We start from the raw sequence: 14,714 nt of genomic DNA on the forward strand, positions 1-14,714 counted from the left end.
GAGTGACCATTTAAAACAGAGATGCGGAGGAATTTCTTTAGCCAGAGAGTGGTGAACTTCTGGAATTTGCTGCCACGGGTGGCTGCGGAGGCCAGGTCATTGGGTGTATTTAAGGCAGACGTTGAAAGGTATCTGAGTAGCCAGGGGAGAAGGTTGGGAGGTGGGGTAGGTATGAGGATGAATGGGAGAATGGATCAGCTTATGAGAGAATGGCAGAGAAGACTCAATGGGCTGAATGGCCTCCTTCCGCTCCTGTATTTTATGGTTTTATAGGTTGATTGTTTGGATAGCATGCAAAACAAAGATTTTCACTCTATCTCAGCACACGTGACAATAAATGATGACATTCAGTTTAAAATCTTACAACTATTTTTCTTCCACTGATTACAGTCCCTCTCACATAAATAGATGAAACATGGATTTTCAATCAACAAATGAGATCTGAATCACCCCTTACCATTGTCACTGCCACTAAATAAAGGGATGCTCAGAGGCTCTTGGGGGTGGTATAGGGGAACGCGTGAATAGCCTCGAGAACCATATTCAGGTCTGCGCTGGGAATCTGTTGGACCATATTGAGGAGTGAGTCGTGGATCTCCAAGTTCAAATCCTGAGTCAGGCTGGAGATTTCTCTGTCCGTATCTTGGTCCAAAGTAACGATCTCCCAGTCCATATTCTACTCCATATTGAGAATCATACGGTCCATACTCGGGTCGAAGATAATTGTCGTAGGTTCCAATTCCCGGTTGCGAATCTTCACCAAGGGAAGGTATTTCTCGGCCGAATTCATAGCCAGATCGATCACGGAGCCCCGTTGATCCATCACCAAATATCCTGGGAACATTACAAAGCTGTGCAAAATCATCTGTAATCATACAGGAAATAAAGCAATCAAGAAACAACTATGATCGAATGCCTTAAATATTTCTACCGTAATGTCTGTCTGGTCAAATTTGGATGGTTCCAATTCATTATCAGTATTAAACAATTTTGTTAATGAATGGGTTTGCCAACTTTTTAACTGTTATGATACCAATTAATAGGTTGTCGTGGTCACGTACTTATCTTCATCAGGAGTGGTGCCGGCTGCCGCTGATGATGTAAGCGACGTGACGCATGAGGGGGGGGGTGATAGCGCGCATGTGTGGATGTGCGAAGCATCAGTATACAGGTTGACGGACCTCAGACATGGGAGCAGGAGAGTGAAAGTGTCAGGATCACTGGCGGTGAGCCAATATGAGAAGGTCGGAGGAGATTGGGGAATTGAAGACAATAGGTGACCAATTCTTACATCTCGGCCAACCATGATACAGAAAACTCGCACAGATTATCACTCACACACAATTCCACAAAAGTTATTCTCAATTGACATCTTAATTGGAGTTCTTTTCTCAAAAAATACCAATCAGTTGAATTCTGAAAGCAAATATTATTGTCAAATTTTGGGGGAAAAAAAAGGTGAACATTCTAGTGAAAGAAGTAACTGGACTTTGGAAATCTGAAACCAAAATAGAAAATGCTGGTAACACTCAGAAAGTCAGGCAGCATCTGTGGAGAGAGAAGCAAAGTATAGTGTTTCAGACTAGAGACCTTTTGGTGGAACTGGGAATGCAGCAGAGAATGTGGATGGGAGGGATGGGTAAAACAAAGAGAATATATTTTTTTTGGATGAGACAATATGAAATAACAGAGCTGTTAGAATCAGTTTGTACTCCTTTATTTGTTGAACATGTCACGAATAGGAGGGGTGTTGGACTCGACTATCCTAATAGAAAAAATAAAGCTTATCTTGGGTCTTCTGGCAATAGTGTGGGAGGTCACAGATAGATCAGAGAGGGAGCCTTCATGGCAGGTAACCAAGAGTTCAAGGTCACCTTGGGATACAAGAGCTCTGAAAAGCCATCCTCCCATACGCAATAGGCTTCTCCGACGCAGAGGAGACCATATTTTGAGACCCCGATGAAGAGGAAGAGATGCAAGTGAAATCTGCTTGAGCCCTGAGTTGATGGGAAGGGAAAGGAGAGCAACCACAGGCTTAAGCTTCGACACCTCATCTTCCTTCTGGGCACATTGCAGCCTCTCAGCCTTGATATCGAATTCTCCTATTTATGTGAGAGGGACTGACGGCTCAGCCTTTATTTTTGTCTGTGTCAAAACCGGACATTTCTGCCTGTTATGATGTTGGCTCAGTTTTTCTTTTTTCCATTGGTGTATCCTGGCCTGCTGGGCATCTCCCACCGCTTTATTACTGGCCACATGTTTCGCAGACAAGGATGATGAGTCTGATTTTAACTGCGTTATCATCATATTTCTCCTGTCAGAGGTATTTCCTTTTGTCTGACCTATCCCTCCCCCTCTTCTCTGCTGTAGAAATTGGTTTCAGTCATTCCCATTCCTGATGAAGGGTTTTCGTCGCTTTAACCAATTTAGGAAGCAGCTGATAATTAACAAATAACATTTGCACTGTAAAGATGCCCAGTCAATTCACATGTAACAAGAAAGCCTAAGCATCTTGATCTTCAATGCTATTTTATCATCATCCTGGGAGTTATCACTCAACAGAAAGTTAATTGAACCAGGCACATCAATACTGTGGCAACTCAAGCTAAGGTTTCACCTCTTAAAGTCTTACCACCATCTACTGGGCACAACTTGGGAGCACGGTATAATATTCTCCACTTGCCTTGATGAGTGTAATTCCTGGAAAACTCAAGAAGCTCAACACAACCCCAAACATTTATTACTGTGGCTGCCATGGGTGCCGGCTACCAAATGCCGAACCTAATTTGACAATGCATAGCATCCCCACCACAAAGTAGAATCTGACCCACGAGAACGAGCAACTCCTGAGGGACCTCCTTCCAAGCCGTACAATATCCCGATCAGAAAATGTCTTCCGTTCCAGGGAATGATAGAACACTGCAGGACCTCCGGCCCTTCCTGACCGTGCCGAACTATTATTCTGCCCCCAGTCCCGTTGGCCTGGACCATACTTCTCCCATCCATGTATCCAATCTCTGAAATGTCAAAATCAAACCACCATCTTCCTTGGCATTTAAGCACCGTTGCTAGGTACAAGTCCTGGAATTTCCTAGAGACTGAAGTGATTCAGGATGGAAGCTTCTCAAGAACAATTCAGATTGGGCAATAAATGCCAACAACCTCCATAGGCTGAAAAATTACAAAATAACAACCCAAAATCTCACAGAGGAGAGAGCAAAAAAAGGTTGACAGATCTCCTTCACTGAAGGTCATCAGTGAACCAGATCGACTTTTACAACAGTGCATGCATCCTATAGTTATGGACATAATGAGAATAAAACAGTAAAAACTGGAGGAACTCAGCAGGTCTCGCAGCGTCCAGAGGAGGTAAAGATATGTAACCGACAATTTGGGTCTGAGCCCTTCTTCGAGGTATAATCAAAAAGCGGGCAGGCTTCTCAATAAAGACTGTGCGAGAAAGGCAGTGGGTGGGAGGGGGGGAAGGAAGTCCAGACCAACAAATGTTTTGATTTATATCCTGAAGGGCCCAGGCCTGAAACATCGGTAATGTATATCTTCGTCCAATGGACACTGCAAGACTGGCCGAGTTCCTTCAGCATTGACTGTGCTTTTTATCACAATCATGGGGTCTGCAGACTTCTGTATTTCACACCATCGTGAATCTGAACACTTTATTTCAAATATATCTGACATGTCACCTTATGCTTGAAATGCAAAATACTCAATTCATTGTCTTCTTTCTTTAACTCACTTGCTAGTCGCATATTGAAAGAATTCTTGCAAGTCTAGAAAATCTAATTTTCTCTTCATAAATCTCTCTGATATTAAGTAATTACCTGACGTTCTGGCAGGACAGAAAGCACACTCGAGGCCCCAAGCCTCTCCGTACATGCAGCAACATTCAGTGTAGGTTGATCTGGTCCACAGAGGTTTTGTACAAACGTAGTCCTCTGTCACCCCTTGCCAGCAGATGTCCAGATGTGTATCTTCTGCTTCTGATAAGTCAGCTAATGAACAGAATTAAGATCAATGACATTGTCCTCAAAATGGGCAAAAACCTATCTGTCAAGTTAAGCTGGCCTTTGAAATGGCCACCCATGTCCTGGTGTCATACAGAGCAGAGGCAGGCTCTTCGGCCCAATTCATTCATGCTCACCTTCCATTGCCCATATTCCTCTCAATCTTTCCCATCAATCAAAATGTACATTATAATTCCACCTGCCTCTACCACCTTCTTCCATATACCCACTACCCTCTGTGAGCTGCGGTTTGACAGCCTGAAAGAGATGGAAGTTTTGTACCCCTGGCTCAAGCTATGATGACCCAACTGTCCTCATTGATGATATTCATCGCAAGTTTTCCTACCCGGGCAGCACACAATAACATCCTCAGCTTCTCTCGATGTAGAGATTGAGCCAAGAACCAGAAAGGCCTGTTTTTCCTTTGGTCGGCTGAAAGATTGGGTTGGGTCACAGAACATCAGGTTGGCAAGGTGTACAGGGCCGTTGTCATATCATCCTTGCTATACGGATGTGAGATGTGGTGTCCATATCAGAGGCACTTAATGTCACCCACATTCTCTGATGAAGATCACCTGGTGAGACAGTGTCTCCAATATCGAGGTCCTTTCTCAAGCCGGAACGTCAACAGTTTCACCCTTGGTCCTGCACTGGGCAGGACATGTTGTCAGAATGCCTGAGGGAAGGGTGCCCAAGGGTAACTTGTACGGGCAACTGTCAAGTGATACCGAAAGACGAGGAGGCCAGTGACTACGGTACAAGGACGTTCTGCACAGAAGCCTCAAGGAAGCTGACATTGCCCCATCAACATGGGAGGATCTGGCTCAGGATCGCTCGCAGTGGAGGGACGCCATCAGAAACGGTGTGGACGCTGCTGAGAATAAGCTCAAAGAGGCAACGGAGGAAAGGCAACGAAGCTTCTGGCCCAGTTGCCCTTCCAGGCCTCATTTGCCAAGTATGTGGCAAGCAGGGCCTGTCAAGGACCGGCCTGTACAGCCCCTCCAGGATTCACATATCAAACCCCTCAAACTGACTGAAAGGGACCATCATTATCTCACGGGATGGATGGCCAGAACAGATTCTCTGTGTGAAACAGTGGTCCTCAGATTCACTTTCATTCTTTTCCTTCAAACCTATTCCCTCTAGTTTTAGGAACCCTCCCCAACCAACCTGGGAGAAGGTTGTAATTTTAAAAAAAAAACACCGCATGGTAACAGGCCCTTTCGGTCAACGAACCCATGCTGCCCAATTACACCCAATTAACCTACAACCCTGGCACCCTTTTTAATGGTGGGGGGGAAACTGGACCTCCCAGAGGAAACCCGTGCAGACACAGGGAGAACATTCAAATTCCTTTCAGACGGTGATGGATTCGAACCCCCGGTTGCTTGCGCTGTAGCAGTGTTGCGCTGACTGCTATGCTCGCCATGCTGCCACCCCATGAACCAATGTCTTAAAGCCCGCAAGCATAAACATGACTGCAAATTTTCAAATCTATCAGATGTCAACAGGGCTGGTGATGTTGGCTGAATTGGCTGGTCATGTTAGAACTCGGCCCCTTATAATTTTACAAAGGTCAGTAAGGTCACCCCTCAGGGGAAACAGCCCCAGTCTATCTAGGCTCCCTTCATAATCCTAGGTCTCCAGACCCAGCCACATCCTTATCATTTTATAATTTGCTCTCTAATAGTCTTTCAAAAAAGAAGCCAGCTTTGCTCTGCTATTCCTGAGAACTAACTTTCAAAGATAAAATACAGGGTCAATAACAAGTGTCTTAAAGCCCACAAGCATAAACATGAGTGCAATTTTGAAATTTATCAGCTGAAGGCAGGCTTGGGGTGTTGGATGGTCATGTTAGAACTCGGTAGAAAGAGAAAGAAGAGCTGTGGTTCCACAGTAAAAACCCCTGGTATTTAAGCAACTGGCAAAAAAATTGAGGAAGATACATTTAAAATATTAAAATAAATAAGAATAAAATAACATGTAAAAAATGTTAATTTAAAATTGCAGAAGTAAATGTTCTCTGAAGTAATTCATTAACCTTTGTGAATCTGGGAGCGAATATTCAGCTGTTTTGAATAAAGTTTTGTGAAACAGCAATGTCGTAGCCCAGGATGAACAGCTGGTTGATGCCGGTCACCATTGGGGGGGGGGGGGGGGTGACTCTCTTAAAACGGTCTCCTAATCCCTGCTTAGTAAGAGTCACCCCAGTCAGAGGCTTTATCTGTAAACTTGGGCAGGATGGGGGCATTAATTATCTATAATGCAATTGTTCGGCTTCGTAGAGGGGGAGGAACCTGCAGATGCAGCGACGGTTAAATATTTTCAAAGAATGCGACTGAAAGTAAAGTAAAAGGCTTTAAGGTTTATACATTCAAGCGAGTGAAGTTTGTTCAGTGTAAGTACAGTTTTTTTGTCTTTTAAACCGTTTATTCTCAATGCAGGTCTGTTAGTTAGGCATTTTAAGAGCAGGTCTCAAGCAACCAGAAAGTACACTTATCCAGAATCTACCAATGCCCATAGGTGCCGGATACCAGGGTTTTTTTTTAAACTGTAATTATGTATACAAGGGATTAAAACATATGCACAATTATCACCACTCAGGAGAATTTCCAGTACCTCCAAATTCCGAGCCATTGATACATCTCTCGCGGGTTACATCCAGTGTAAGTGGTGGGCTGCAGAAACAGTTAAATGATCCTGGCGTATTGACACACTCTCCATTCACACACATTTTTTCATCCTGACACTCATCAATGTCTAAAGGAAAAGTGATTAAAAAAGTAAAAACCAATATAATTCCCTGAGATTTATACAATCACCCCTCCCCCCCGGCAGACAATAATTACTGACACATCTTTGCTCAGTCACAGACAATTTCAGAAGTAAGCCTGGCTTGTTTATGTATTGGTGGGCGGGGGGTGGGGGGGGGGGGTAAACATAAAACTATTCTGCCAAATTTACTTGAATTTTACAATCAAAACATAAAATGTATTAAAATGGAATGCATTTGGAAGTGGAAAGCTGGTTTAATGCTTCTCGGCAGGAGACAACCCTCATGAAGCAATTTGGGCACAGTCTGTGATCTTCTGTTCCTCCCGATGGATTGGAAACGACAGGGTGGAGAGTAGAAAATTACCATGAGGAAGGGGGAGGAGAATGCATAAATTCACTGTACTTGTGGAATTGACATGTCACTTTAATTTTATCTTTAAATCATTTTAACAATACAAGGTGGTAGAAGGGCCTTCCGGCCCTTGAAACCCCTGCTGCCCAACCTCACCCAATTAACCTACAAACCCTGTATGTTTGGGAGGTTGGAGGAAATCGGAGCACCTGGAAAAAGCACGAGGAGAACATGCAAACTCCTCAAAGGCAGCGGTAGATTCAAATGCAGGTTTAACTAATCTACAAATGCTTATTTGCCAAAAATACTGATTTACAGGAATATATCACCCCATAATCACACAAACAGCTGAAACTTACCAATGCATTCTAACCTCACATTGTCATAGTAAAATCCTACATCACAATAGCAGGAATAACTTCCTACAGTGTTTACACAACGCCCGTTCTTGCAGACCTCTGAGCTAAACATTGCACATTCATCGGCGTCTATAGATGGGGATTAAAGAAAAACACACTATTTTAGAAACACCATTCCACGTATTCCAGTCTTGAGCATAATGGCTTATTGACAGGGAAAATAGCAAGAAGATTGAGAGTGCAAAAAAGATTTACAAGGATGTTGCCGGGAATTGTGGAACTGATTAAATGGGTTAGGACTCTATTACCTGAAGCACAGAAGAATGAAGGGAGATTTGATAGAGTTCTACAAAATTGTGAGGGGGGGGGTGGTAAAGATCAGGTAAATGCAAGCAGGTGAAAATAGGTGAGACGAGAACTAAAGAATTTGGGTGAAGGCTGAAAGGTGAAATGTTTGGAAGGAATATTCAGGGGAGCTTCTTTCCACAGAGAGTGGCGAGAGAGTGGAACGAGCTGCCAGCTGAAGTGGTGGTGCGAGCTTGATTTTGATTTGTGAGAAAAACATGGATAGGTACATGGATGGGAGGGGCAGGGAGGGATATAGTCTAGGTGCAGGTCAATGGAATTAGGGAGAATAATAATTTGCCACAGACTAGATGGCCGAAGGGCCTGTTTCTGTGCTGCAGTGTTCCATGATTCTATGGACGATCAAGGCTGCTCAGAGATTCAAGCCAACCATCTGTTTTTTTTTGAAAATTTTATTTGAAATGTTGTAAAATGATACAGTAATTGGCCTTGCTGAAAATAATAAGGATTAATACATAGTGATTTAAACCTCCACCCCACCTAAATTAAGTTCAGCCCCAAAGAAAGAAAAATAAAACCATCTCTCTGTTTAATGGACCAAGTATTACATGGGGAAGGTAAACCTGTGGGGTGGGAAAATAAGAGCTCAATGAATTCATCCTGTGCATGGGGTGGGGCGGGGGGGGCGGTGGGGTTCAGGCCATATTTATCCCCTTGTTCCTATATGATTATTGAGTTTGGACAGTGCAAAAACAAGTTTGATTTGAAGCTAGCTGTCACGAAACTACTATGGCAGTATACAGGTACACGATCCTTTATCCGGAACCCTCGGGGGACAGTGTGTTCCAAATTTCGGATTTTTCTGGATTTCGGAAAGTCAGATTTAAGCCCACCCGAATTGTGGTGCCGTATCCACTCCCAACCCCTTCCAGTCGCGCTGCCGTCTCCCTCCCCCCCTCACCTACCCGACTCGCGCTGCTGGTCTCCCCTCCCCGGCCCGCCTGACTCGCGCTGCTGTTTCCCCCCCCTCCTCGCCCACCCGACTCGCACTGTTGGTCTCTTCCCCCTCGACCGCCCGACTTGCGCTGATGTCTCTTTCCCCACTTGCCAGATTTTGGAGCTTTCCGGATTTTAGATGTCTGGATAAAGGATTATGTTTCTGTATTGATATCGATAGAACCAGAAATGGGGAATAATTCCTTTTTCTTACATTGATTGTTGCATGTAATATTTTCAGAATTTCAGAGAGAACGGTGCTGACGCGTTAATCCACACTTGTAAATGTAAAACTCACCTCCATAGTTTTGAGATCCAAATGAAAAAGAACCAATGTGAAATGGAATAAATCCTTTGCCATCTGGACAAATTTCATTGTATTCCTCTGAGTTAAAGCAAAGAAAAAATATTATTGAATTCTGGAAATGGGAAATAGAATAATGCAGTCTTTATGATTTCCAGTTACTAACTCAGGCTGGGTTTTTGCTGCCTGAAGCTATTTGACTAACGTGGACCTCAGTGACTATTTGCAGATGAATTTGTAGCAAATACACAATACAGAGGGATGTCAGCGGCAGAAATAGAGGCAATTTTATTGAAGGCATTGCCCCACATCAACCCCCCCCCCCCCCCCATGGAGGGAGAGGCATAGAAATAGATCCAAGAACCGCTTTTGACACCAAACCAGACATGGACCTCGCAGGAAAGAGCTGTGTCATTACAGAAATGAGTTCCATTCCAATTTCAACCTTAACCAGATCCTCAGTGCACCAAAAACAGTGGGGAATTTTGGGGGCTTATGTATCCAAATGATAAGCATCAGATTTCACTGGACATGATGATGTATTGGCCCGAAACATTCATGGGTCTGGGGATCTTATGTCACCTATGTGTGCACCGTGGTCTGGGAGACGCTACTTGATCTGGTCGTACACGTACAGTCAGATGATAATGAACTCTTCATACTAGCTATGCTCCCTCTCCACTCTGTGTCCTGATACAGGACTACAGCTGAAGCACTGGCAATTCCTCTCCCTCCCCACCCCAACAAATGCTGTTTGACCCGCTGAGTTCCTCCAGCTATTTTTGTTTTACTCTAGGTTCTAGCATCCGCAATCTCTTGTGTCTACGCTACTTGTGATAAATCTCGAAGAAAAGATTGTGCTGTTGGAATGTCCTGACCTGGGTTTCTATGCAAAGAATCCCACAGACCACGCCGACTGGCCTGGGGATGAATCAAGTGAAAAAGCATCAGGATTCTCATTCACCTTTGGCCCTCCACCAGTGCAGCTCACTGCTGAGTGTTCGATTACCCTGCTGACCAGTGCATTGTCTTTGGTGCTTTGTAAGATCAGGACTTAAGCCACTCAAAACATTTGTCCAGGAATTCATCCCTGGTTGATTGCACTATATGACAATTTGATGGAATTTCATTCTGGGTTTGAAATTTTTGACATAATAATATATCTTTTTGAGTTTTCGTTAATTATCATCTAGCTGTATTTATACCATAAGACATGATTTCCACAGTGCTCACACATACAGAGCATATAATAATCATGTTTATACAGAAAGATATAACGAAATCTTTAAGGACCCGCACAGTCTACGGGCTGCTGGATACTGACCAGGTATCAGAACCAAGATTCGAGAGGGGGCTGAGGGCAAGAAAAATCTTGGATACCGAAGGCTTCTTGATTGATATGAATAAGATGTTTCCCTTGGTGGGTGAGTCCAGGGCAAGGGGGCACAGTCTCAGAATTAGGAAGCACCCATTTAAAACAGAGCTGAGGAGATATTTCCTAAGCCAGAGGGTCGTGGGTTTGCGGAATTCGTTGCCACATACAGCTGTGGAGGCCGGATCATTGGGGGAGATTGATAGGTATCTAATGAGTCAGGGTGTCATGGGATATGGGGAAAAGGGCCAGAAATTGGTACTAGATGTGAGAGCAGTTTAGCTCAGGGTGGAGTTACAGAGCAGACTCGATGGGCTGAATGGCCTACTTCTATTCCTTTCTCTTGTGATTGCATCGGAGGTTTGTATCTGGAGCTCGAACTGCTGATGGTTTGAACAGGAGTCTTTGCGACTGCAGAGGCCGCGGGAGGGTAGAGGCAAATCTACAGAAACTCAATGTCTCTGAAGGGACTCTCTTTTGCTTCCCTTTCTCCCATTGTGAGGGGTACCGGGCAATGCTCATGGCGAGTCTTTGTTTGCCTTACGACCGACAGAAGTTGAAGTCTATCATGTATATTACATTTTAATGTAATTTTATGGACAATAAAAAGAACCTTGAATCTTTGAAGATATAATTTAAACCAATGGTTTACAATCTTTTTCTTTCCACTCACATCCCACTTTAAGTAATCCCTATGCCATCGGTGCTCTGTGATTAGTAAGAGATTGCTTAAGGTGGGATGTGAGTGGGAAGGGAAGGTTGAGAATCACTGCTCTAGACCCAATTGTAACTGAAATATTTTGCTTGATAAAAATTGTCATTGGTCCATTTCCTTTGGAGTTATGAAACTGTGCACATAACGAGTCAATTAGGCATGATTAAAACAGGGGTTTTCAAACTTTTTCTTTCCACCTACATCCCACCTTAAGCAATCCCTTACTAATCACAGAGCACCGATGGCATAGGGATTGCTTAAGGTGGGATGTGGATGGAAAGAAAAAGTTTGAAAACCACTGCTTAGATCGTACCTAATTGACTCGTTATGTGCACGGTTTCATAACGCCAAAGGAAATGGGCCAATGACCATTTTTCTCAAGCAAAATATTTCAGTAACAATTGGGTCTAGAGCAGTGATTCTCAAGCTTCGCTTTCAACTCTCATACTACCTTAAGCAATCCCTTACTAATCAGAGAGCACTGATGGCATAGGGATTGCTTAAGGTGGGATGTGGGTGGAAAGAAAAAGTTTGAAAACCACTGCTTAGATCGTACCTAATTGACTCGTTATGTGCACGGTTTCATAACGCCAAAGGAAATGGGCCAATGACAATTTTTCTCAAGCAAAATATTTCAGTAACAATTGGGTCTAGAGCAGTGATTCTCAAGCTTCGCTTCCAACTCTCATACTACCTTAAGCAATCCCTTACTAATCAGAGAGCACTGATGGCATAGGGATTGCTTAACGTGGTATGGGAGTGGGAAGAAAAAGGTTGAAAACCACTGATTTAAACCAGTCTCACGGCCTGCAGGAAGAAGTCGTTCCCCAGCCAGGTAATCCTGCCGTGGATGCTCCTGAACTTCCATTTAGCTCCGCCAACCTTGTCTATAGAATTGTAGCTCAGAAAAATGGTGAAATACAGCCAACTTGCCATCCATTCTTTCCATGATGTGATGACTATTGTTGCCTTGAGTTAAACTGGTTTGCTGCCTTTAGCACCAGACATTTCTACAGAGTCATCGACAAACATGCAAGGCGTGGAAACGGCTTTACCTGAATTGGCCACAGGACAAGCATGAACTTCACAGTTGTCGCCCCAACCGACTCCGACGGTGCAGCAACACCCTTCCTTACTGATGTTGCGCGCCAGCAAGTTGTCACAGAAGTTGTCAGCATTCACGTTGTAATAACATTCCTTCCGGTCTCCTTCTGCAGATGCTGGCACCGTGGATAACTCTGACGTGGCAGTCATTACTCCTGCATGTTTAATCGCTTTGTTCAGGAAAAGATACAAAATACAATGAATCAGCATTCGACTGCACGCTTAGGTCAGTCATTTATGTAAAACCAATTGACAAAGGTAGAGAACTCCCGAGCCAGCAGTGATTCAGGTATCTCTTCTAATATCTAAAACAGTGGTTCTCAACCTTCTTCTTTCCACTCACGTACCATTTTAAGTCTTCCCGATGCCACAGGTGCTCCTGTGATTAGTAAGGGATGGCTTAAGGTAGTGTGTGGGTGGAAAGAAAAAGGTTGAAAATCATTGTTTTAATTGTACCTAATTGACTGGTGATGTGCAACATTTCAGAGCTCCAAAGGAAATGGGGCCAATGACCATTTTTCTCAAGCAAAATATTTTCAGTAACAGTTGGGTCCAGAGCAGTGGTTCTCAACCTTCCCTTCCCACTCACCTTACCACCTTAAGCCATCCCTTACTAATCTCAGAGCACTGATGGTAGGTGAGTGGAAGGAAAAAGGTCGAGGACCACTGATCTAAAATGTCCACATTTACACAAAGGGAAATGGTTATTCATTAACGACTATTGCACGCCAATATTTCCACTGTATAAATATCTGTACAAAGTGAGAGGGTGGGGTAGGTTTAGGGGACGCATGAGAGTTAAGTGATTTTTACACAGAGAGTTGTGCGTGCCTAGAATGCATTGCCGTGGGTGGTGGTGGAGACTGGAACAATAGGGGCATTTAAGAAACTCTTAAAAGCCCCAAACATCCGATATGTATCTTTATCTTTGAACATAAAAGACACTGTTTGACCTGCTGAGTTTCTCCAGCACTGTATGTTTTTACTTCAACCATGGTGTCTGCAGGCTTTTGTGTCTAATCTGTGTCATGCTGTCAATCTCTCACTATGCTTAGTCTGCACTACTGGCATTGGATGTGGAGTATCTCTACCACCAAGGGCACTCCCCTTGACGATAACTGTGTACGCACCCATTATCATTCATTATTGTACTACTGAGTTTCTACTAATAAAAGCCATGATATGTGTTTAACTACACTGCATTTGATCTCTTCATTATCTGGTCCATCAATGTGGATGCAAGAAAAATAGAGGGTTATGAGTTAGGGAGGGTATAGTTTATTTTAAGTCTATATAGGTTGACACGACATCATGGGCCAAAGGGTCTGTTCTGTGATGTAATGCTGCCAGTTAGTTCAGATGTCAGCCTGGACATTGATTTTATCTGAGACAAAGTTCCAAGTTCATGCCTTGCTCCAAAGTGTAAAATTGATGTTAGCGTTAAGCTGCGTCTATATAAATTACTGAATGAATCCCTGATCACTTTGAAATAGAAGGAGATAGCTGTAATGTGAGTTGTTTTTAATGCGAGGCTGGGCGGGGTTTTACTTTCTGTCTGTCTACTTCCTTGTGTTTAGCTTGAAGGCCCTGCTGTGTGCAGTGGAAAAACAACCGTTACAAGTGTGTGTGTGTGTGTGTGTGCGTGTGCGTGTGCGTGTGTGTGTGTGTGTTTGTGAGAGAGTGGGGGGGGGAGTGTGTGGTGTGCGCGCGCACGGGTGCGGGTGCGGTTTACCTGCACCCAATAAAGTTGGGCTTTTGAGCTTGAAACTGTCGCGTGTGAGCACTGCTGTGCGAATAATCCTGACGCAAAGTCCACAGACTGCACAACAGACTTTAATTAGCTTAAACCTATACACACCAGTCTTAGCATCTTTGCTGGCCCCATGGGTGTCTGACTGTCCCCCAAGGGGCCTGCCTCAAGTCTTTACACGGCCCGGTGATTGACAGCCGGCGTGGTGGGGCCAGCCTCCCAGGTTGCCTACCTGCAGGTACAATGGTTGACCCCTGCAGTCGGCCGGGAGGGGTGGGGCCTGCGTAGTGGTTGTAATCCCACATGGAGTGCACCTTTCTCCAAGTCGAAGTGATGATTTAGTTCCGTGAGTGCTCCTCGGTCAATGAGAGCAAGGCTGACGTGCAACCAGCCCATGATTTAAGACCATGTGGTCAAGTGGGTTGTAAGGAGAATGAAAGAAGCTTCAGGTGAACAGTGAGGTGAGGACATGGTGGATGGGGCATACTGTGGAAATAGATGAGATCATCCAGAAAATATAGAAAGGGTCATTTTGTTTTAAAGAGTGATGAGAGCTTGAAAGATTTTGGACCTGGGCATGTCTGTATACAGATTACTACAAAAAGTTAACATGCAGGTTCAATAAGCAGTTAGGAAGGCAATTGATATTTTGGTTTTTA

General features: G+C 44.0%; 1 protein-coding gene across 1 annotated transcript in view; it reads right to left on the minus strand.

The window, feature by feature from the left end:
• LOC138753279 (latent-transforming growth factor beta-binding protein 2-like) overlaps positions 1-14,714 on the minus strand; it is a 266,073-nt gene that overhangs the window by 11,727 nt on the left and 239,632 nt on the right. The window contains exons 28-33 of the mRNA XM_069916102.1: positions 12,257-12,475; positions 9,109-9,195; positions 7,509-7,637; positions 6,642-6,782; positions 3,840-4,010; positions 458-865 (exon numbers count right to left, since the gene is read on the minus strand). Of these exons, the coding sequence (XP_069772203.1) occupies positions 458-865; positions 3,840-4,010; positions 6,642-6,782; positions 7,509-7,637; positions 9,109-9,195; positions 12,257-12,475 (1,155 nt within the window). The remainder of the gene's footprint in view (positions 1-457; positions 866-3,839; positions 4,011-6,641; positions 6,783-7,508; positions 7,638-9,108; positions 9,196-12,256; positions 12,476-14,714) is intronic.

Source organism: Narcine bancroftii, chromosome 2, assembly GCF_036971445.1.
Source record: "Narcine bancroftii isolate sNarBan1 chromosome 2, sNarBan1.hap1, whole genome shotgun sequence".
Lineage (NCBI taxonomy): Eukaryota > Metazoa > Chordata > Chondrichthyes > Torpediniformes > Narcinidae > Narcine > Narcine bancroftii.